The 22,397-nt window shown below is 44.4% G+C and overlaps 1 protein-coding gene across 5 annotated transcripts in view; it reads right to left on the bottom strand.

Moving 5' to 3' along the window:
• OSBPL10 (oxysterol binding protein like 10) overlaps positions 1-22,397 on the bottom strand; it is a 320,106-nt gene that overhangs the window by 63,798 nt on the left and 233,911 nt on the right. For all 5 annotated transcript variants that reach the window (XM_032320875.1, XM_032320787.1, XM_032321062.1 and 2 more), the window contains 2 exons: positions 13,879-14,089; positions 2,234-2,388 (listed from right to left, as the gene is read on the bottom strand). In XM_032320875.1, the coding sequence (XP_032176766.1) occupies positions 2,234-2,388; positions 13,879-14,089 (366 nt within the window). The remainder of the gene's footprint in view (positions 1-2,233; positions 2,389-13,878; positions 14,090-22,397) is intronic.

The following is a 22,397-nucleotide window of genomic DNA, read 5'->3' as shown; positions in this document are numbered from 1 at the left end:
TGGGAGCTAGTTATTTCTTGTGGACAATCATACACTCTTCTGCCAAGGCCAGTGACCACTAAAGCAAAGGGGGCAACAATTTTAAGTTAAAAGGACAGCCCTGGCCTCTCGAGCTTTAGCGTAACAGGAGGTGCTCTCAGGGAAAAGCAGAAGAAACTTGAAGAAGGATCCACAGAATGGGAACGGCACCAGCCCTAATAAGTAAGCTTCTTAGGTTACGGCTTCTGTTGGGTTTTGCCAAGAATGCTGCCAGGAATGAGATCCTACGAAGTTGTTACTAAAGATCTAATGACATATTTCCTTACTCTTAATTTTTCCCTAGAGCTAGACTTTAAATGTATTTATTATGATGTGAACTTCCAAAGGTTCTCTGCCAAGGGAATGGAGGATATTATTGTAGGTTTCAACTCTTGAGCAGCTAAGCACCCACCGTCAAATGTCACCCCACCCAAGACTCTCTGAAGAACAACAGGGCGACAGGGATCCTACCATTTACTCCATCGCCAACTCACCTGCCAGCTCATCTTGAAAGACCCCTGCCCTGGAAAGTCCCCTCCCTTAAGAGATAGATAGGAGAACTAACCGCTTGTTTGCTTTTCTGTGAACCGCTGGCTTTTAGGTATAAGGTTAGATTATGAATTGTGTGATGAATTATATAATTAACTGCTCTTTTGCCTTTCTGTAACCGCTTGGCTTTTAGGGTGTGACACTTGTCGCCTGTTCAAACAAGATACCTTCTGCTAAGAGGCATAGTCACGTAGGCAGGGGGCCACATAGTCAAGTAGGCAAGATATTTTCCTGCTGAGTAATGAGGCCCAACCCCCCTCCTTGCTCCCCCTTCGCGCGCACAAGCTTTTTCAAATGTACTCCCCCTTCGCGCGCGCGGACCCCCGAAACCAATCCACTAACACCGAGGGTGCCTCTTTCAAAAGTTCAAATTGTCAGCCAATCAGCTCTACCCCACCCAAAACCTGTTTGTGCCAATCTATAAAAACCCCGCTTTCCCCTCGGTTGGTGTGCTCGGTTAGCTGGAGCTGCCGACCACCCGCTGGTACCTGCGTCCCAATAAACCTCTTGCTGTTTGCATCCAGTGGCAGTGTTGGATTCTTGGGTAAGGGGATCCGCGGGTCTTTCAATCTACACATCAGCTTCAAGTGTTTTCAACCTGAAATTCCTGGTACAGGTAAAGGGAAGTGCCTCGGAGAATCTCACGTCCCCTACTCGTTTCATACCCTGCGAAGGCACCTTATAGATGCGAATGGAATGCCTGTAGTCAGGCTGATCCTACCTCCGTAAGAGCCAAGCTACCAAAGTCCCTGTCCCAGAATGTAATCATGGGAAGCCTGGAAAAAAATTTTCAGTTGATAACCAAGATAACCGTTGGACCCAGGCAGCTGCCTTGGGGCTCTCGACCTTCCCCAGGAGATTTTAGGCTAAGGGTGTTCAGCTAGAATTAAGAACAACCTCTAACACGTGGATCTGGTACAGCTCCGCCTAGTTCACAAGGTCATGTAGACAGAAAGTGTGCATCAAAATAAAAAGAAAATACAGAAGTTCCCTCAAGACACAAAGGAACACGCTGCATCTGGCTTCCTTCCAGCAGCCACTTGGGAGGCACGGTTAGTGGGGAGAGGCGTGTGGGCAGAGGGCAGTCCAAGGAGCCTGCGGAAGCCAGGCCAGTCAGGAAGCTCTGCAGGGGCTGTCCCCACCCCCACCTGGCCGGGCACAGGTCCCCTGCAGCTGGAGGGGAGGCCCAGGAGTCTCAGCCATGGCCCCGGGGCAGGTGGGGGCAGGGACACTGGTCTGGCTCTGGAACATGCAGAGGTCGAGCACGTGAGGCGGGAGCTCATGTTAGCACGAACCACACCAAGAAGCCATTATTCAGGGGAGCGACAATATATTGTAACTGCTCCCGGCATGTCAACAGGCATCATTTTAATGGGTGCATTTGAATTTCTCCCACTTGAAGTTAAAACGACTCCCATTTCGATGAAAATAGGAGATTTCCTCATTGGAAAGATCACATTTCAGCCGCGGCAGCTGCCAGACACGAGAACAGAAGTGCCAGGCGTGCCCAGAGCCGATTTTGTCTCTCCAGGCAAGGCTCCCATTTTATAATTTGTCTCCTCTTCAAACAAAGAGATGAGCAAGTTACAAATATAATTACTACGTTTCTGAACAAGCGAGAACACAAGCCACAGGAGTGCTAAGAGAGAACTAACGGCTCGCTTACCTCGGGCTCCGGCGGCAAGCTTTGCTCATCTTCAGCGGAGTTTGGTAAAATCGCCCAGGTTATGTTGGCACTGGCTGATGGTAAAGAGCCAAGTGTCCCATTTTTCAGCTGCTCTGTGGAATGTGACTTGGGCCCGTGCCATCCCAGGATGTTTTCTGCAATAAAGACCTAGAATGATGCCAAGTATTTTCCAATTTAAACATTTACAGCTCAAAAAATATCTGTAACCCACTGTATAAGGAGACAGACTTGAAATGGGCCCAGTTTGGAGTGGACTGTGGTAAATTTAAGTGGGCTTGTTCTGAACGAGGTACCAAGTGTGGATACGGATCTGTTTATAAATTAGTCCCTATATGATGGCAGTGACCAGAATCACCATAGGCTGTTTCTTTCCCCATCCGTGGGGTTGGGAGGGGGGAGGTGTGTCATATTCACCAAAGCCAGATTTTAAGTGTTTTTCTTAATTTCTAAGAGAAAAATATTTACCTAAAGATATTTATCATTAAAACATTAGAATAAACAACAAATCAAACTTTATCAGGAAGGGGTTGCTCAGATTGTGGTTTAATTGCCAATCGCATGACCATAGCTCTGAAAAGTGGCCGGCATCATGTGGCTCCCCTCCGTGACTGCTGGGGCAGAAGTCAGGAAGTCCCATAACAAAGGACATGTGTTCATTCCATTCTAGCAAGAAACACATTTATAAACACCAGTCGGATAAACCAAAAGCATTTTTCTGATTCTCCATCAACCCTGGGGTGGGGGGCGGAGGAGACAAAGACTTCCTTAACTGTAATCCTGTTTATTTATTTATTTTGGAGTCAGATGTTATGCTTATTAGTGGGGACAGGAGTAAACACAGGGGATTCCTTTCCCAATTCCACCACTGGAGTAAGAATAGGTCTCAAACTCAGCTGACTCTCCCCCTGAAGACTGTGTTCTCTGTCTCAGAGCAAAGATAAGGGATGAAGAAAAGGTAGACTGAAAGTGGATGCTGCTTTACATGAACTAGAACTTGACCAGCAGGTTCTCTGATGTTCTATCAGGAAAGTAATCCTATCCATTAGCCTTTTCGTTAGAGTTACTCCAAGAAAAATCTACAAGTATCCCAGACATTTAATACCTCCGGAGACTCTAGTTGATGGAAACAAAGTAACAGAGCCAGCTGAGATGGCTGCATGGGTTCTGAGAGTGTGTGCTCCTCTCCAACACAAGCATATTATTAGGCAGAAATTTTTTTTTAAGAAACATCAAGTGTTAGATCACACAGCTGTGGCTTAAAAGCCTCAAGTGGCTTCTCATGGCAACTGGAACGCTGTCCAGCTGCCTGGCTTGTAAGACCGTCCAGTCTCATTTCATTTTCTCCTCATTGCTCACTGCGCTCAAGTCATGCTGGTAGTTTTTCCATTCTCCCAGTGAGCCAAGTTCACTCAGGTCAAGAGCCTTTGGGCCACACCCTTCCATCTGCTCTGAACGCCACCACCTCCCCCTGCCCCCACCCCCCACCCCGCCAGTTCTTCTACATGGGGGAAAGGCCTCCTCCATAAACCCAGTTCACTCAAATATCACTTGCTCAGAGAAGCTCCCGGGGAGCTTCCCAGCCAAAGCACTGCTCCAAAGGCACGCCCCGTCCCATTGGTCAGTTTTCTGTCTTCACAGCACTCAGTGCGATCTGAACTCACCCTGCTCATTAGTTGGTCTACTGTGTTTCTCTTCTCCCTAAAACGTCAGCTCCCATAAGCAGAGACAGTATTGCCCTTGCTCATGTCTGGGTCTCCAGAACCTAGAATACGGTCTGGCAAAGAGAATGCACTCAATAATTATGTGCCAAAATGAATGAATGACTATTGAGATTTTTTTTTCTAAAGATTTTATTTCTTTGATAGAGACAGTGAGAGAAAGAACACAAGCAGGGAGAGTGGGAGAGAGAGAAGCAGGCTCCCCACTGAGCAGGGAGCCTAATACGGGGCTCGATCTCAGGACCCTCTGATCATGACCCCAGCTGAAGGCAGTCACTTAACGAATGAGCCACTCAGGTGCCCCGACTATTAAGATTTTTATAGACAGGGACTCCTGAGTGGCTCAATAGTTAAGCATCTGCCTTCAGCTCCGTATTAGGCTTCCTGCTCAGTAGAGAGCCTGCTTCTCCCTCTGCCTGCTGCGCCCTGTGTTTGTGCACTCTCTCTCCCTCTTTTTCTCTGACCAAAAAAAAAAAAAAAAAAGATTTCAAAAGGAATGTGTATTTCATGACTTCTTAAAAATTAAGAAATGAGAGATGGCAAAAAGGGAGAAAGTAGGGGCGCCTGGGTGGCTCAGTGGGTTAAACCCTCTGCTTTCAGCTCAGGTCATGATCCCAGGGTCCTGGGATCCAGCCCTGCATCGGACTCTCTGCTCAGCAGGGAGCCTGCTTCCTCCTCTCTCTCTGCCTGCCTCTCTGCCTACTTGTGATCTCTGTCTGTAAATAAAATATTAAAAAAAAAAAAGGGAGAAAGTAGAATGAATGGTGTTTGCAGGTGGCGAGATGGGGACTTAGTGTTTAAGAGGTATGGAATGTGTTTCACAAGATAGTGTTCTAGAGGTTGGGTACACAACAATGTGAATGTATTCAACATTCTACTGAGCTATATACTTATAAATGGTTAAAGTGGTACATTTTTGAATGTGTATATTTTATCACATTTTTAAATGGCATCTATATTATCAGTTCTTGATGTCACTTTAAAAAAGGTGAAAACTCACAATACTAAAATCCAAATTTTAAAAAAGGTGAAAACTCACAAGACTAAAATCCATAGGACTAAAATCAGTTCTTGATGTCATTTTTAAAAAGGTGAAAACTCACAATACTAAAATCAAATACTAAAATGGGAAGAATCCTCATAAATAATAAGGCAGATGGGGCTAGACTAAGAAAACCAACCCAAGGCTCAAGACACCAGAATCTGCCATGAGAAAGGTACACCTGTCCTGCTGACCAGCTCCTCACCAATTGCAAGTTGGATTCAGATCTTAAATACTGAACATCTGTCTCACCAATACAGGAGGATTACTTTTTCGGGGGGCGGGGGGAGAAAATATATATATATATATATATATATATATATATATATATATATATATATATGCATGCAAGTAGTAAATTTCTTCTAGAGTAATTAGGAAAGCTTAAAATAGCACTAAGGAAAAGATCTGCTTGCCTAAGTGATGGGGACAATATTCCCTCCATTACTTCCACACCTCAACTCTGTCCCTCCCACCCTCCATACCACCATCATTCAGAGATGATAATCCAGGAGATAATGGGGTAGGAAGGACAGTCCCACAGCCAGAACCACACTGCATTCAGGAATAGACACAAACCAGGACAGGAAGAGAGAAGGTACCAATGCATGCTGGGGAATGTAGTTTTCTATATACTCTATGGATTCTGCGTATCAAAGAACCAGTGAGTGAGAACCAGAGAGAAGCCCATCCTAGACCAACCCAGGTGCTCTACCAAATAAATGGTCCCTTAGTTTCCAAGTCTGGATAGGCCTGCTTCATTTGAGGATGAAGGAGGAAAATTCTAACAGAGTAAATGAAATAGGGGTGCCTGGGTGGCTCAGTTGGTTAAGCGTCTCCCTTTGGCTCAGGGCACGATTCCAGGGTCCTATGATAGAGCCCCATGTGGGGCTCCCTGCTCAGTGGGGAGTCTGCTTTTCCCTGTCCCCCCGCTTTTGTGCTCTCTCTTGCTATCTCTCTCTCAAATAAATAAGGAAAATGAAATGAAATTTAAAAACAGAGTAAATGGGATAGATCGTATAGAGTCTGAGAAAAGAAATGGAATCCTCAGAAGCTTAGAGGAGGAATCCATCTCTGAAACTTCTAATGTAAGGCCTTCGGCTCAGGTCATGATCTCAGGGCCATGAAGTTGAGTCCCTTGTTGGCCACCATGTGGAGCCTGCTTAAGATTTCTTCTCCCTCTTCCTTTGCCCCTTCCCAGCTCTGAGCCAAGGAGGGGCAGAGTGAGAGGTAGAGAGAGAATCTTTTTTTTTTTTTTTTTAAAGATTTTATTTATTTATTTGACAGAGAGAAATCACAAGTAGTCGGAGAGGCAGGCACAGAGAGAGGGAGGCAGGCTCCCCACTGAGCAGAGAGCCCAATGCGGGACTCGATCCCAGGACCCTGAGATCATGACCTGAGCCGAAGGCAGCGGCTTAACCCACTGAGCCACCCAGGCGCCCGGGTAGAGAGAGAATCTTAAGCAGAATGTACAACAGAGATCCAAGAGACCCTGATGGACAGAGATCAGGTCAATAAATCAGAAACAACAAACAATGACAGAAGAAACAGCCTGACCACAAAAGAGAGGTTGGATGCCGCTGGTACAGTCTACCACTTTTCAGAAAAGACAACAGAAAGACACATGTAAACATGGCTTGGCAATTTTTTTTTCTTGGCTTTTCATTGCTGAAATTTCAAACTTATATGAAATTAGAGTATAATGAACGCCTAGCTCATGAAGTTTGGCAATGTTTTTAAGTAACAAAAATCAAGAGGGTATTTTTCCAATCATTTAAGGCAGAAAATTAGACTTGCTTTAGAGGAAAACAAACTAGTTTTGAATTTTTGCCACAACACTAGATGTCAAAAGGTGAATAGGTGAAGAGAGGAATGCAAATAAAAGTCTACAGATTTGGGATGGGGTGAGGGGCCAAGAGATAATGTTGTCTGTAGCCAAATGATCTTTCCTCTGCGAAGAAGCCCTTGCCAGATAGCAAGGACTAACGTATGCAACAGTAACTCATCTAAACTGAAAAATGACCCATGAGGTAGGTCTTACTATTGTTCCCATTTGTCAGATAAAGAAAGAGAGGCACAGGGGCGCCTGAGTGGCTCAGTGGGTTAAAGCCTCTGCCTTCGGCTCAGGTCATGATCTCAGGGTCCTGGCATCAAGCCCCGTATCGGGCTCTCTGCTCGGCGGGGAGCCTGCTTCCCTCTCTCTCTCTCTCTCTCTCTGCCTGCCTCTCTGCCTACTTGTGATTTCTGTCTGTCAAATAAATAAATAAATAAAATCTTAAAAAAAAAAAAGAAAGAAAGAGAGGCACAAATAGCCAATAGGTGGAAGAATCGAGATTAAAACCAAAACAGCCTGGTTCTTGAGCCCAGATTTTTAAACTCTACACACTGTATGTTTTCCCAGAGCACCAAAGAAACTCAGAAAAGTTTCTGCCTTCTGGGGAGAAAAAACTACTTGAAGACATGTACTGACCTATGAAAAAGAGAAGCAGAATCAGGAACTCAAGCCTGGAAAAGTTGTGTATTAAAAGCACTGAACACCATTAAACACAGAACTGAGTCGAGCTGGGATCAGGGGAAGTAAGAAGGACATTCCCCTTGGGTATAATTTTAAAGTGGCACCAACAAGACACTCAGTAATCAAGATAAATTACATTTTCACACAATATTTTTAAAACCAGAATTAATGGAAAAAGTTTTACAAGACTTAGTCTTCCTTGACTCGCTGTGTTGAATCCTGTCTTAATTTAAAATTTTATATTTTGTTCATCCTGGATTATTTCTGCATTAATTTTGGTTTAAAGACATGTCATTAAAGCATCATTCATCTTAATTATTTGGCACTCCTTAAATTTATGCTCAAGGTGAATGTCTCATAGACCTCACCCCAATCCCAGGCCTGGAGTGAACTGAAATAATTTTTCTGAACATAGTTACATGGGCAACCTGGGTGGTTCAGTGGGTTAAAGCCTCCGTCTTCAGCTCAGGTCATGATCTCAAGGTCCTGGGATTGAGCCCCACATCGGGTTCTCTGTTCAGCAGGGAGCCTGCTTCCTCCTCTCCCTCTGCCTGCCTTTCTGCCTACTTGTGATCTCTGTCTGTCAAGTAATAAAAATCTTAAGAAAATATAAAATAAAATAAAAATAAACATAGTTACATGACTGAATATTAATATTATTTTAAAGAGATTCAATCATTATCAAATTAAGTATTAAATTAGTGTTAAATATTAACAACAGCCCCCGTATTACATTACCAAAAATTGGGAAGCTTATCAGAGAAACAGGAAATTAAGTTTTCATCACTAAAGGAGAGAGTCAAAAAAAAGGGTCATCTACCCAGGGGTGCCTGGGTAGCTCAGTGGGTTAAGCCTCTGCCTTCGGCTCAGGTCATGGTCTCAGGGTCCTGAGATTGAGCCCCGCATCAGGCTCTCTGCTTGGCAGGGAGCCTGCTTCCCTTCTCTCTCTTTCTGCTTCTCTGCCTACTTCTGATCTCTCTCTCTCTCTCTCTGTCAAATAAATAAAATCTTTAAAAAATAAAAAAGAAGAAGAGGAAGGGTCATTCTTGAGTTTGATGATTAGAAAAATATAGGTTAGGCCTATGTTTACTGTAGCATTATTTACAATAGCCAAATTATGGAAGTAGCCCAAGTGCCCATCCATAGATGAATGGATAAAGACAATACACATACACACACACACACAAATATTACTCAGTCATGAAAGAACGAAATCTTAACATTTGCAACAACATGGATGGAGCTAGACAGTATTATGCTAAGCAAAATAAGTCAGTCAGAGAAAGACAAATACATATGATTTCATTCACATGTAGAATTTAAGAAACAATTTAAGAAAACAAGCAAAGAAATAAAAGAGAAAATACAGGTTAAAGAATGCTTATGAAAAACAATGTTGGGGTGTCCAGGTGGCTCAGTCAGTTATGCATTTGACTTTTGGTTTTGTCTTGGGTCATGACATTAGGGTCATGGGATGAAGCCCCAAGTTGGGCTCTGTGCTGAGCCCTGTGCTGAGTCTACCTGTCTCTCTCCCTCTCCTTCTCCAGCTCGCGTGCACTTTCTCTCCAAAATAAATAAATAAATAAGAGCCTAAAACAAAACAAAACAAAAGCAAAAAACCAGGGTCAGCTGGGTGGCTCTGTTGGCTAAGCCTCTGCCTTCAGCTCAGGTCATGATCTCAGGGTCCTGGGATGGAGCCCCACATCAGGCTCCCTGCTCACTGGGGAGCCTGATCTTTCTTTCCTCCCCCACTTGTGCTCTCTCTCACTATCTCTGTTGCTATCTGTGTGTCTGTCTCCCGCTCCCAAATAAATAAATTAATTAAAACTGAAACTTAAAAAAAAATTTTTTGAAAAACCACAACTGCTACTAGAATTTATATGCCTATTGTTCCCAAAACACTAAAGATGATGAGCCAAGGAAGTACAACCTATGCAGCAAAATAAAGAGAAAACAAGAAACGCCACATGGAAGCAGAAAAACAAAAGGCATCAAGGACCCTGCCAAGGAAACAAATCGCAGTTTAAAGAAATAAAGAAATGGACTGCATTACCCCATTGAAAGGCAGGCGCTCAAGATGGCGTCCTAAAACGAACACAAGTCTAGACCATACATCCCTAATTCTAAGACACACCCATTTCACAAACACTCCTAAACAAGTTTATCCTACAGTCCGATTTCAGTGGCAGCTGTTCTCATCGGCACAGAGGACAATGGTGTGTTTTATTGCTGGTGGCGTCTGACAGTTAAGGAAACGTGCTCCACCTACAGAAAGTGACTCCAGTAGGAAGATGGTCAAAGACAGACCGGGACGTCCAAAGGCAAGGACAACTGGGAACAGCTATGAACTGTCAACTCAAGTAGCCAGAGATCCACCCTCTGTCTTTCCCTCTGGAAACACTCTAACGCTCATGAGCAGGGAGACTATGGAAGATGACAGAACAGAAGAGAACAGGAAGGCAGAGGCTGGTCCCCCAAACTGCAAATCCAGTCCTTATGAGAGGCATTTTACACACACCTGTAAGTCCTCACATGACACACCAGCGTCAAGAGGACAACACAGGGAGGAAGGAAAGCAACTACAAGTGATTTGGTTCCCCCGAACCAACTAGAAGCAGAAAGAAAGCAACAGGAGACTTAACTGTGGGCATTAAGGCTGGACTGTGGAGCTATTTTCATATGTCCTTGGCCATGAGCCTTGCTTGGAGTGTTGAGAGCTGCAGTCCCCAGGTTGGGGCTAAGACGCCCCTGCCCAGAGGCCAGTGACAGGTGACAGCACCTGTCCCTCATCCTACGACACAGTGACTTCATGCTTCCTATGCTCAGTAAACCTACATTTTCCAAAACAGAGTAAGATGGATATTTACAAACCTGAAGACAGCAGAGGACACGCTGACAATAGAAAGCTACGATGTTAATATCTAACCGCTTTCTTCAGGGAGAATGTGCCACTCAAAATCTCCGTCTGGATAGTTCTAACAACAACAATGACAAAATCCACCCATCTGGAACCGTCTACAATGCTAGTTTTTCTTTTTTCTCCAATAGGTTATTTACTGGCAGAATCATCACGTTTCCATCTTGGCTTTTAACCACAAAATGAGGGAAGGGGACTTCTGTGGGGTACATTCTCACCAGAAGCAGAAGGTGTCTGGAAAGAAGGTGTAAAAGTCGGAGATAACAAAGTGGAAAGAGAGGAACACCGGCAGTCTGAAGACGTCTCTGGAAAAAAGAGAAGAATAGCAGAAGGAAGAAGGCCCCCCAGCCAGAGAGGCCACAAAGGCCTTATGAGAGGCTCACCTATTTACCCTTTTTGCCAAACTGCCAAATGGAAAGGTCAAAGCAACTGGCTTCTAACTGACAAGCCCCACAAAACTTGTAAGAGAATGAAAAAGTTATTGGAAGGACAAGTTAAGAAAAGGATGTTGAACTCTGCTCTGGTTCTCCTCTCCTCAGTGACACCTCTCTTGATCACTTGTCCTGATTTATGTCCAAGGGCACGTGGGTCACCTGCTGCAATTTCCCAAGGCTCTGCTGTCACTTGCTCTGGCAGCTCTGACTCCAGCATGTTTTTCCCAGCATGCCTTGCACCGACCATGCTGTCAGCATCCAGCTCTTACCTGGCTCTAGAATGTATTGTCTGGTTACAGGTGTCTGCTCTGACTCCTGAACCACGCTCCCTTGATCAAGACCTGCAAGCAAGGAATTAACCAGAAGCAATGCCAACAGGGGACTCTACATCCCAAACCAGTCCAAAGGTCCAGTTTCTCGCCCACACTGGCAACCCATCCAAAGCCCATACCCCCAAGCAGCTCGGCTTTTTCCAAATGTGAGTGAAGTCCTGCCCACCTTTCCAAGTAGAGTCAGAGGGACACACCTCTAGACTAGGGAGAACGGATGCCTACCTACCCATCCCCATCAATCATTTGCCTCCACCAAGCTATTCAAGTAGATTTACTAGTCTCCAAGACCAGAACTAGAGGAGCCCCGGCCAAGAGGGCAAGTTATTTGATTAATCTAAAACACAAACGTCTCCATAAACAGAAATTAAAGGAAACATTTCAGGCCACTATATCTTAGAGATAAGATCAGAGACGGGTCTAGGAGCCCCAAATGCATAAATAGTAGGCAGAGGAATACTGTAGCATTTTTGGATTTCAGTTCAGTCGCTCGAGAGCTTGAGATGAAATGAGCGTTAAGGAGCAACGTTTACAGATAAAGGCTCCAAAGCCAACACGTTCCCTGCAAGATACGGTGAAATGCTACAGAAGATGAAATGCTACAAGCCCACAAATTAATTTTTGATTCAGAAAAGGGGCAGAAGAAATACAAGAGTGTGAGGGTCAGAAAGCAAAGAGAACAGAATCAAAAACAGTGCATGTGGATATTCAGTGCGCTGCGGGCAATCTTGTGTCTTCCTGCTCATCGAACATTTAAAGGAAAACCTGATACAGTGGCACTTTAATGAGATTTTGATTCCCATCAACCCAGGCAGCACTCATTAGATATAAACATTAGATTTTTATCCATGGGAGTCAGGTTATTGTAACTATTACTGAGTTCAAGAACCCCGAGATTCTAAGGAAAGGTATCTTGTGGTGACACTCCCCCGGTTACCACATTTTCCTCTTCCACTAGCTGGAGATTCTGGAATTTCATTTTAATGGCAGCCAAGTATGATGTTTTGGATGCAGGAAGTAATTGAATGCCATAGATTGAAAAGAACCAGCACAATGTTTTAAAACTTAAGGGGCTATTATATGTAATTTTTAAGAGGGTTAAAAGTTAAAAGAAGACAAAACAGAAGAACCTTCATGATGCTTCATGCTCCCCCATCCTCCATCCCTCAGTCAAGTTCCTTGATAAAAATGGCTAAAGTAGGGGATGGGGTTGGGGAGTGGGTGATGTAGGTGAAGGGGATTAAGAGGTATCAATTTTCAGTTATAAAATAAATAAATCATAGGGATGAAAATTATAGCACAGGGAATACAGTTGTTAATATCACGATACACTTGGGGCACCTGGGTGGCTCAGTGGGTTAAAGCCTCTACCTTCGGCTCAGGTCATGATCCCAGGGTCATGGGATCAAGCCCCACATCAGGCTCTCTGCTCGGCAGGGAGCCTGCTTCCTCCTCTCTCTGTCTCTTCCTGCCTCTCTGCCTACTTGTGATTTCTGTCAGATAAATAAATAAAACCTTTTAAAAAAAATAATAATAATACCATAATATACTTAAGGGCATCTAGGTGGCTCAGTTGGTTGAGCTTCTGACTCTTGATTTCGGCTCAGGTCATGATCTTGGGGTCATGAAATCAAGCCCCCTCGCATCTCATCCAAATGATGGGCATAATATTATCTAGTCTGTAAAGATTTCAGAAAAGGGGCAGCAAAGGCCGTACTCTGGCAGGACTGGAGCTCAGTAAATGAGGGTGGGTAGGACAAGAAGACACTTCTCTGGAAAACCAACATCTCTCTTAACCTCAACACAACAAAAGGGCAAAGAGGACTTGAGAAAAGCATGAAATACAAACTGTCACTCATAAGCCAGTTTTTCTTTCATCAACTAAGTTGTCTCATTTCCTGATTACATGTACACCAGGCAACAAAGCTCAAAGAGGCTTCTGTTGGTCTCTTCATTCCAATACTTTGTAATGACATTCAACGTGACCAACCTTGAGCTATGACATTCATCTTCATCCCTGAATTTAATCTTCCCTAGTATCTTTGTATCTACTTATTGATTAAGTCTTCCTCCAAAAGGATTTAGGCCTCTTGAGGAAGTGTATTATTATCTCTAGCTTCTTGACAAAGAGCTAGAAATGCTTCTGGTAGGTATCGGAGAGGAAGGCTCACACAGGTCCAGGAGGAGGCATACGGGAGCCTGCTCCCTGAGCAATTGTGGGCAGGGCCAGGCACAGGAAACAATATGGTTGGTTGTCCTTCCTCAGCGTGTGGGGTGCATGATAGTGGACACCCATCGAGGTGCAGTTAGCAAAATGGATGGTATAGCAACATATCTCAGAAACACAGCACGGAGTGCCAAGTCACAAATGGAATGAGATACAGAACAGGATGCCAGCCAGCCTGAAAGCAGTTCCAAAGTATTCCTGTAAACACATTAGTTAAATCTTTCGTGAGATGTTGTAGTTCTAATTGGCCAAAGCAAAAGAGAGCCCAAACTGGGTCAAGAAGGAGGGAGGGACAAATGAAGAAACAGATGGAATAAATGGTCAGACAGGTAGAAGGTGGATATAGTGGATTTGAAGGAGGAAGGCCACGGGGGAGACACACACAGACACGCATCGCCTGGAGGTCACATCATCGACACACACGCCCACCTGGAGATCTTACCTGAGGCCCCCGGCTTGTGGCTGGGCTGGCCCACCTGCTGCACACTCTGCTGGAGCAAGTGGAGGCACTCCCCAAGGCAGCTGAGGGTGGCGGCGGAGGTAGCTTTCAGGAGCAGCAGATCCTGGTCCAAGGCAGTGAGGGGGCCAGAGCCTGGCAGAGACTCGATGGCGTGCACGAGGTTCTTTTGCTGTCCTTCCACCTGGTTCATCATCTACAAAATGGGAAGATGGCAAAGAGGTGAGAGAGGACAGTCCTCCTTTCAGGAGGCTGGGGAGCAGCTCTTGACACCCAGGGGGCTGGACAAGAGAGGTAAGAGGGGAGATGAAGCATCACCCCCAGACTGCAGGTGGCGTGACAGTCTACTCAGAGGGTGCTCAGTACACGTTAGCATTTTGACCACACAGGCCTGGGTGAAATCTCAGTAAATCTCTTCGACGGCATACAGCTAAAGCTCTGATCCCAAGAGCTCTAGAGCTAAAAGAGCTCATTAGGGCCATCCTCATGTATGTTACTGATATTCAGAGGACAAGTCAGTGATAAATATGGTAAAGGTAGAAGTCTTGGGGCACCTGAGTGGCTCAATCACTAAGCGTCTGCCTTTGACTCAGGTCATGATCTCAGGGTCCTGGGACTGAGTCCCCCGTATCGGGCTCCCTGCTTGGCAGGAAGGAAGACTGCTTCTCCCTCTCCCACTCCCCCTGCTTGTATTCCCTCTCTCACTGTCTCTTATCAAATAAATAAAGTCTTTAAAAAAATAAAAAATAAAGGTAGAAGTCTTGGTGGGACGTCATTAAGGTTCTTTCACTCCAACAGATTATCGGAGACAGTGGATGAACTGTGGCTTGGCCTCAAAGCAAGACCAACTCCCTACTTTTCCTCCAGCCCCAACGCCTATCTGCTCGGCAGTCTTTTTGAAGCTCAAGAAACAGAAGCAAAATTTTGGGCTGGCATTTGCATGAGTGAGATCACAGTGAAGCCAGCCACAGATCATTCCACCCCAAAAATGCTAAATCGGATGTGACTTTCACACCGTGTAAGATGCCAGGAGGAAGCGAAAACCCAGAAACCCTAGGGCTTCTGCCAGCCCTATCCTGCAGCTGAAACTTTGACGGCCCCAAAGAACCATATTTTGTGGCCTGGACTCAATCCACAAGCTCAGATAAGCCACAGTCTACTTGCATCTTTGAATGGACAAATCAAGCAGAAAGGAAGTCAAGACCTAGAAAAGAAGTTGATAGGTTAGCTTGTGAGTTTCATCTCCCTTGTGTTCCACAAGTTTCCAAAAAAGACGAAGCACATAAAGTGCATGCCCAGCAAATAAACAGTCGCTCCAGGAAAGGGAAGGGGGCAAAGTGACTCGCCGAGGTCCCAGGGCTGCTCTGCATCAGAGGTAGCAGCCAAAATCTGGTTTCTAGACTCTGGTCCGCTGTTCTTTCAGCTCCCCACCCAAAAGCCATCTTCAATGTGAGCCCCTAACTCTGCCTTTGCTGCCATCTACCCCAGAAGATCCTGGTTACCCTCATGATGTCACCAGGTGGGAGAAGCAATAATTCTGTAAGGAACCCCTGGAACTGGACCACAAATCTCATTCCATGCTCAGCCTTATTTTTCTATTTCCTCTTTGAAAACAGACACCTGCAGTTTTCTATCATTCTGTGTCATTGGATTTTATTAAAAAAAAAAAAAAAAAGCTCATCCATTGTAATCCTTTGTATCGAAATAGGTGCCATTACTTCAAAAAGATACAGTTTTTGAATCACAGGTAAGCCAACTGCACCAACCTGGCTTAGACTCGTCACCTCATTGTGCACACCAATCCTCTGGCCATGCAAATTATTTTTTGCAGATTACAAAGGTTATGCCTGGTGCTCTGGTTCTTAAAAAAAAAAATAGGGGTACCTGGGTGGCTCAGTGGGTTAAGGGCTCTGCCTTTGGCCCAGGTCATGATCCCAGGGTCCTGGGATCAAGCCCCGCATCAGGCTCTCTGCTCAGCAGGAAGCCTGTTTCCTCCTCCTCCTCCTCTCTCTCTCTCTCTGACTGCCTCTCTGCCTACTTGTGATCTCTGTCTGTCAAATAAATAAATAAATAAATCTTTTTTTAAAAAAAGGGGGGGGACACAAGAGGGGCTAAGTTAAGTATTCACTTCTGCCTTCAGATCTTTGCTTAAAAGCCATCTTCTCCGCAAAGTTTCCTAAGCCACATCATTTAGAACTGTATTTCCAAGGGCACCTGGCTGCCTCAGTTGAACCCTTGGATCTCGGGTTAGGAAGGGGGGAGTTTGAGCCCCACCTTGGGTGTAGAGATTACATAAAAATAAATCCTTAAAAAAACACTGTATCTCCAGTCCAACACTTGGCACCCCCCCATCCTCCTTACTAATTTTTCTCCATAGCACTTACCACCTTCCAACCTAACTGGTCATTTGCTTACTGTGTTCATTTGCACTAGTCATCATTATCTGTGCTGTTCACTGATCTATCCCAAGTACAGCAAAATATCTGTGACATGAATAAATGAATCCCCAGTCTCACTCTTCTCTGAGGTACAAAGGAACTGATTTTTGACACAAAGTCTACAGACATCATTATACTCAATTAACATAATAGGGCTGAAGATTTAGTAAAGGATAATACCTCCTTTATGAGTCTAGGTTTACCAAGAATTACTCCAACTGGTTAAATTTAACTTGACACCAGACAAAATGTTTATGTGTTCTTTGACAGTTCTATATATAGAACTAACAGAGGGAAGTGGATTTTGAGCTATTTGTCATAGTCAACATTTCTGTAAATTACCACCATAAAATCTTGTCTTAGAAACATGAGGTGTTGAAAGGGAAGAAGAAAACGTAATGAAGAAAACATGTAATACATTGTTCTTGACTATTACGGATGATACGCAATGCTTAAAAGATGAGTAAAATCAAGCCATTAAGCATATGGGATACACTTCTTTTTAATCAATAAAAAGAACTATATTCCAATTATATAGTATAGAATACTTGTTATTTCACAAGCATAAAATATTACATATAAATTACTTGTTATATACTTGTCATGTTGTAAGCATAAATTATATATAAATTGCATAAAATTACATAAAATATTACATATTACATCTGTAAGAATTGACTTACAGAATTTTCTACATCATTACAGCAGAGACACATGCCCAGACATGGAATCCACATATCTCCTCTCTAGAAAGTATTCAATGTAATTGAGAGCCTCTTGCTAGTGCCCGAGGCAGGACAGCCTGCTTGTGTGTGTGGGGGGGGGGGGGTCATCTGAACGAGCAATGGGGGAGACTTGACAGTTACAATGATTTCACACTGAGCAGTGGCAGGGGGTACAGGGATGCTTAATACCTTACAGGCCAGAGTACAGTCCTCCTAAAACATGTTCTGCCTTGCTCAAAAAGCCATTGAGAAACTCTGTGCTAGAGTTTTATCAATAACCAAGAACCCAATGGATTCCAACATCTTTCTGGGTAAACTGAGTCTAGCACAGTGCTTGACACACAGCAGACATTCCCTAAAGATTCGTTTTCTCCCCCTTTTCCATGTGACACGAAACTAACCCAATCCTTTAATGAGACCACTGATGTCATCTTCGCTTCGTGTTAATTCCATCAGGCTCCACAAGAAATTGAAGGAACCCGCAAAGAGACAGGATTCCTAGCCTTGGAGCTGTGTATCACAGTCATTACTGCTCTAACATTTCTGAGACTGAGAGGCACTGAGGAAGAGTCTTCGTCAGACTTTGGAAGAATATGTTTTAGCTTCTTCCACAACTAATTTAATTAAAAGCACCTATGAGAAGATGAATATGGCACTGAAAAGCTGTATGCAACAATACTGATGGCAAATGCTTAAAGCATTCCCCCTCCCTTTTAAGGTTCTTTTTTTTTTTTTTAAAGTGGGCTCCATGCCCAGTGTGGAGCCCAACATGGAGCCCAAGGTGGGACTTGAACTGATGACCCAGGGATCAAGACCTGAGCTGAGATCAAGAGTTGGATGCTTAACCCACTCAGCTACCCAGGTAGGTGCCCGGTTTCGAGGTTCCCATGGACTTATCAACAGAAGAGCAAAGCACAGGCATCGATGAGTAGGTTTGCCTACTGCAACCAGTTTTTGAAAAAGTTGAAACCACTTACTTTAATTATGTAAGTTCCACATCCAAGCCCTTAACACTTTTTTCTGAAGCACATCCACATCAATTGTTTATGGTTTTTAAGAACAAAGTGCCCACATTTCATCTCTTCCTGGCATTCCGAATCAGGGATATCACCCTCTTATATAGCACAGGTACAAAATGGGACCCCAAATGAAATTTCAGATATCCACCCCTGAAAATGTCAACTCTGAGGTTATAAAATCAACCATATGTAGGTCACATCGAACTTCAGAGATAAGCAAATGTCACGGAGGAAAAAAAAATCCTATGGTCCATTTTTTCATAGTACAAATAATGAATGGTGTACGTACTACAAAATCAAATCAAAGGAGAGAATGCTAATAAAATCAGTGGCTGCAGATTTTATTGCTTTATTTCAATAAAGCTGTGTAAAAGGAGATTTCAAAAAGGAGTAAGCAAGGCTAGCTAAGAAAGTCTCTTTAAAATGGGCTCAGGAGGGGCGCCTGGGTGGCTCAGTGGGTTAAAGCCTCTGCCTTCAGCTCAGGTCATGATTCCAGGGTCCTGGGGTTGAGCCCAGCATCGGGCTCTCCGCTCAGCAGGGAGCCTACTTCCCCCCCTCCCCTCTCTCTCTCTGCCTGCCTCTTTGCCCACTTGTAATCTCTGTCTGTCAAATAAATAAATAAAATCTTAAAAAAAAAAAAAATGGGCTCAGGAGGCTATCAGGGAGGAGGAATTGATGTGCATCCTAAGAACCGTGAACTTTTTGCAGTTGCAAACCCTCAGCCTGGACTTAACGCCCTCCTCATGATGAGCCCTGAATCACTGGCTATCTCCACTTCAAAAAGAGTCAGTGGGATCTGACAAATTTCAACCCTCCATCTGCATGCTAACCCAACCAATTCTGGTTAACCTAGCTTCAATCCCTGTTTTGCATAGAGGACCTGAATGAGAACAGTACTCATTTTTCTGCCTTTGTAACTCCACCCCCTTTGTTCCCTTTGAAACAAGAGTCGGGTTTCTACATGAACTGTGTCTTCCGAATTGCAATTCTCATTGCCCAAATAAATACCCATTGGCTTACCTTTTGAATGAATTATTTCTTGGTCAACAGCTGAAACCACGATAAAGAGGCTAAAACCTAACGTGATCCAGCTCAAAGAGCTCAGATCCGGCTGAAGAGAGACCTGAAGGGGAAAGCAGGGGCCCAGGGGCTTCCAGAGTCTGTCTGTTTCAGACTTCTCAGAACTGCAACCTTGGAGCAGGTTTTGAGAGATGCCTGAAAGGTCGAGTCCCATGGTCAAATATCCATGAACACCAGTTCATCCACTGGTAATCAAAGGATCAGCATCAGGCACCTCGAGATAAAGACTCCTTATCCTCAAGTTACCAGGGCTGCTTGCTCAGTTGGCAGACCCTCCTGGGTTCACAGATTTCCATCACCTTCGGTAACTCAATCTGTGAGGCTTGGAGGAAAACCAAGCAATGTGATGCCAGCGTCAAGGTAGCCTTGGTTTAGCATTTATTCTCTACCTGGTGGATTTCAGAAGCCATTTTTAAGTCTCCATCTGGGTCAGGGGTCAATCCTTGGCTGACTTTAGGCAGTTGATTTAGCCAAAGTCCTCAGCTAGGCTTGAAAGCCATGCTTCAGGGACCTTTAGAAGCAACACATACACACACACAAAGCTTACTGCCTCCCTTAACACATATTTACTATTCCACCCCCCTCATTAGCATTACTTTAATATTCCAAGAAACTGCCACCCCCAAAATGGTATGACAGCTCATTAGAGAAACTTCCTAAAATTTCCATCAACTCTGTAATGGAAACCATCAACAGTTTGTATCTTACAATCCTTTGAATGCCTTGCCTCAAAATCCTTGCCTAGCTGTTTAGACCAATCCTGAACTGTTGGATCTTGATGTGTACCTAATCCTAATCAATCAAGCTCTGGTATTACAAACCAAACTTCGAATTCTCAAATTCGGACCTTGCTTTCCCTACTCGGAGACACGGACAATCCCCTGTGGATGTGCTGTCCTCCCTTCCAATGGTAAATAATAAAGCCATTAGCCGGATCAACAGACTACATTGCTGATACTTGCAGAGCTGGCATTCCAATCTCCAAAGACTTCCTCCAAATTCCCTAGTGTTGGGGCACAGTAGGTCTTGGCCTCACACCTGAATGATTTCTTCTTCCTGCTGACTTTCCTACCAGACATCTAATCTTCCTGCTGTATTCCCCAAGCTATGTCTCCTATTCTCTCCCGGCACAGAACCCACCTGGAATAATAACCTTTCTCTATACATCCAAACACAGTCCTATGGGCTTCCCCCAATGCTCTCAAGTCTTATTATATGAGCAGAGAAAGAAAACCCTAGCTAGTGGACAGACCTTACCAAATCTGCATTTTCCAGTAGTGTTAAGAGAGCGGGCAGCAGTAATAAGAGACAAGATGAGTGGGAGGAAATTGGGTCCATCTCCAAAGGGCGGGGGAGGCTGCTGGCTACATGATGAGATTACAAAGAAGAAAGTTTAAAAAACACAGGATGAGAATGGAGAGACTGATATAAGGAAATTAATGCTCTAAACCAAAGGAAACAAAAAGGGGAGGGGGAGAGAATATCTCCAAAAAATTGACCATTATGTCTTTGATGGCCTTATTGCAGGGGTCAGCAAACTTCTATAAATGGCCAGATGGTCGATATTTAAGGGGTTTGGAGCCATTGGGTCTCTGTGGCAACCACTCAACTCTGTCACTAGAGCCTAAAAGCAGTCAGACCATGGGTACACAGATGAGGGTGACCAGTTGTTCCCCTAAAACTAACATCTGACCCCTCTCAATTTTGGCATCAGATAATTCTTTTTCTCATTCAAGTTGTGACTTGACTGGTTCTTGCTATGACGAGATTTTCTATGGTATCCCGGTCATTCTGGCTGTCACAGTGGGAGAATTTTAGGTCTGACTGGGATTATTTTCTTAGCAGGCTACTGAGTTTACTATGTACAGCACACAGGCCCCTAGCCTAATTTTATGGCCTATGGTTTCAATAACCATCTAACCTGAGAGCCTTCATGGTGCTATCTTGACCTGCTTGGTTTATCTCCTGTCTCAAGGGCCTCGACTGGTCCCCTCCAGGGCTGAGAGCACAGAAGAAGGTTCCCTACCCCTGGTGCCTCCAGGGGAGAGAGAATGTCTTTGGCTTTCTGCACAAGTGCTTGTCTTGGCAGGAAGCCCCCTTGCCCTCAGCTCTGGGTGGTGGAGGGGAGAATCTGGCCTGAAGTCATTGTTATGCCTGCGGACATAAAAGTCTGCCTTCTTTTCAAAGATATGTAAGTGCAGACATTCTATTTCTAAGTCCAAGTTGAAGACTGCTTCATAAGCAGATCTAACTGGCCAAATGGAAGGTTAACGTGCACTTCTTGGTAACACAAGCAACTCTTCCTTTTAGAAAATTGACAGGAGAGAAGCATTCATCATTTCTAGATTTCTGCCTACTTTTTAGATACACACCCCCTTTACTTTGGGCTTCCACGTGTCATCACAGAGGCTGACCATCACGAATAACGTAAGCCGTGGTTCCAGATTTCTCCATCCATCCCATTCCTGGGAGACAGGACAGGCTAACAGCATTTTTAAATTCAACACTTTGACACCTGGCCTTTTTCATATGAGATGAGGGGGATAGGAACCAAAGACAAGAGTGGTTGAAAGACCAATCCAGAGATGAAGGTGACCCAAAGTCTGTTCTGGTCCCTCCATAGCCTCAGTAAACATGTGGCTGCTATCCAGAAGTTTCGGTGCTGTTCATAAATGAGCCCATGCTGACAAGAGCAGAAGGCAAAGGCAAAATTCTGAAATGTGCACACACACACTCAAATAAACAAACAAACCACTTTCTGAAGATGTGTGGGAGGGAGGTCTACTTTTTTTTTTTTTTCTTTTTAAAGAAGGGACGGGCAGAGGGAGAGAGAGAAAGAATCCTAAGCAGGCTCTATGCTCAGTGCAGAGCCTGACATGGGGCTCAATCCCACAACACCGAGATCATGACCTGAGCTGAAATCAAAAGTCAGACACTTAACTGACTGAGGCGCCCAGGCACCCCAAGTCTGCTCTATTTCTTAAAAACAGGTTCCTTTCTGTCCTAGCTTCACCTTTGGCTTTTCTACAATTATTTCCTCACCAGCCCCAATAATAACTCCATAGTGCACACACATGAAGTACAAATTTTATCCTGACCAGCTTCTAAAAACCAAACCATGTTCAAGAAATAGGAGATAACAGTAACCACAGCCAAATAAATCTAGGGTCCCATTGGTACCCCGCTTTCATTTACCCAGTGGGAAATCTCCAGAGAGGCCAGGTGTCCCGGCTGAGGTCACC

Source organism: Mustela erminea, chromosome 1 (genome assembly GCF_009829155.1).
Source record: "Mustela erminea isolate mMusErm1 chromosome 1, mMusErm1.Pri, whole genome shotgun sequence".
In the NCBI taxonomy this organism is placed as follows: domain Eukaryota; kingdom Metazoa; phylum Chordata; class Mammalia; order Carnivora; family Mustelidae; genus Mustela; species Mustela erminea.
Note: the sequence above shows the minus strand (reverse complement) of the source record. Positions and strands in the feature narration are given on the sequence as shown.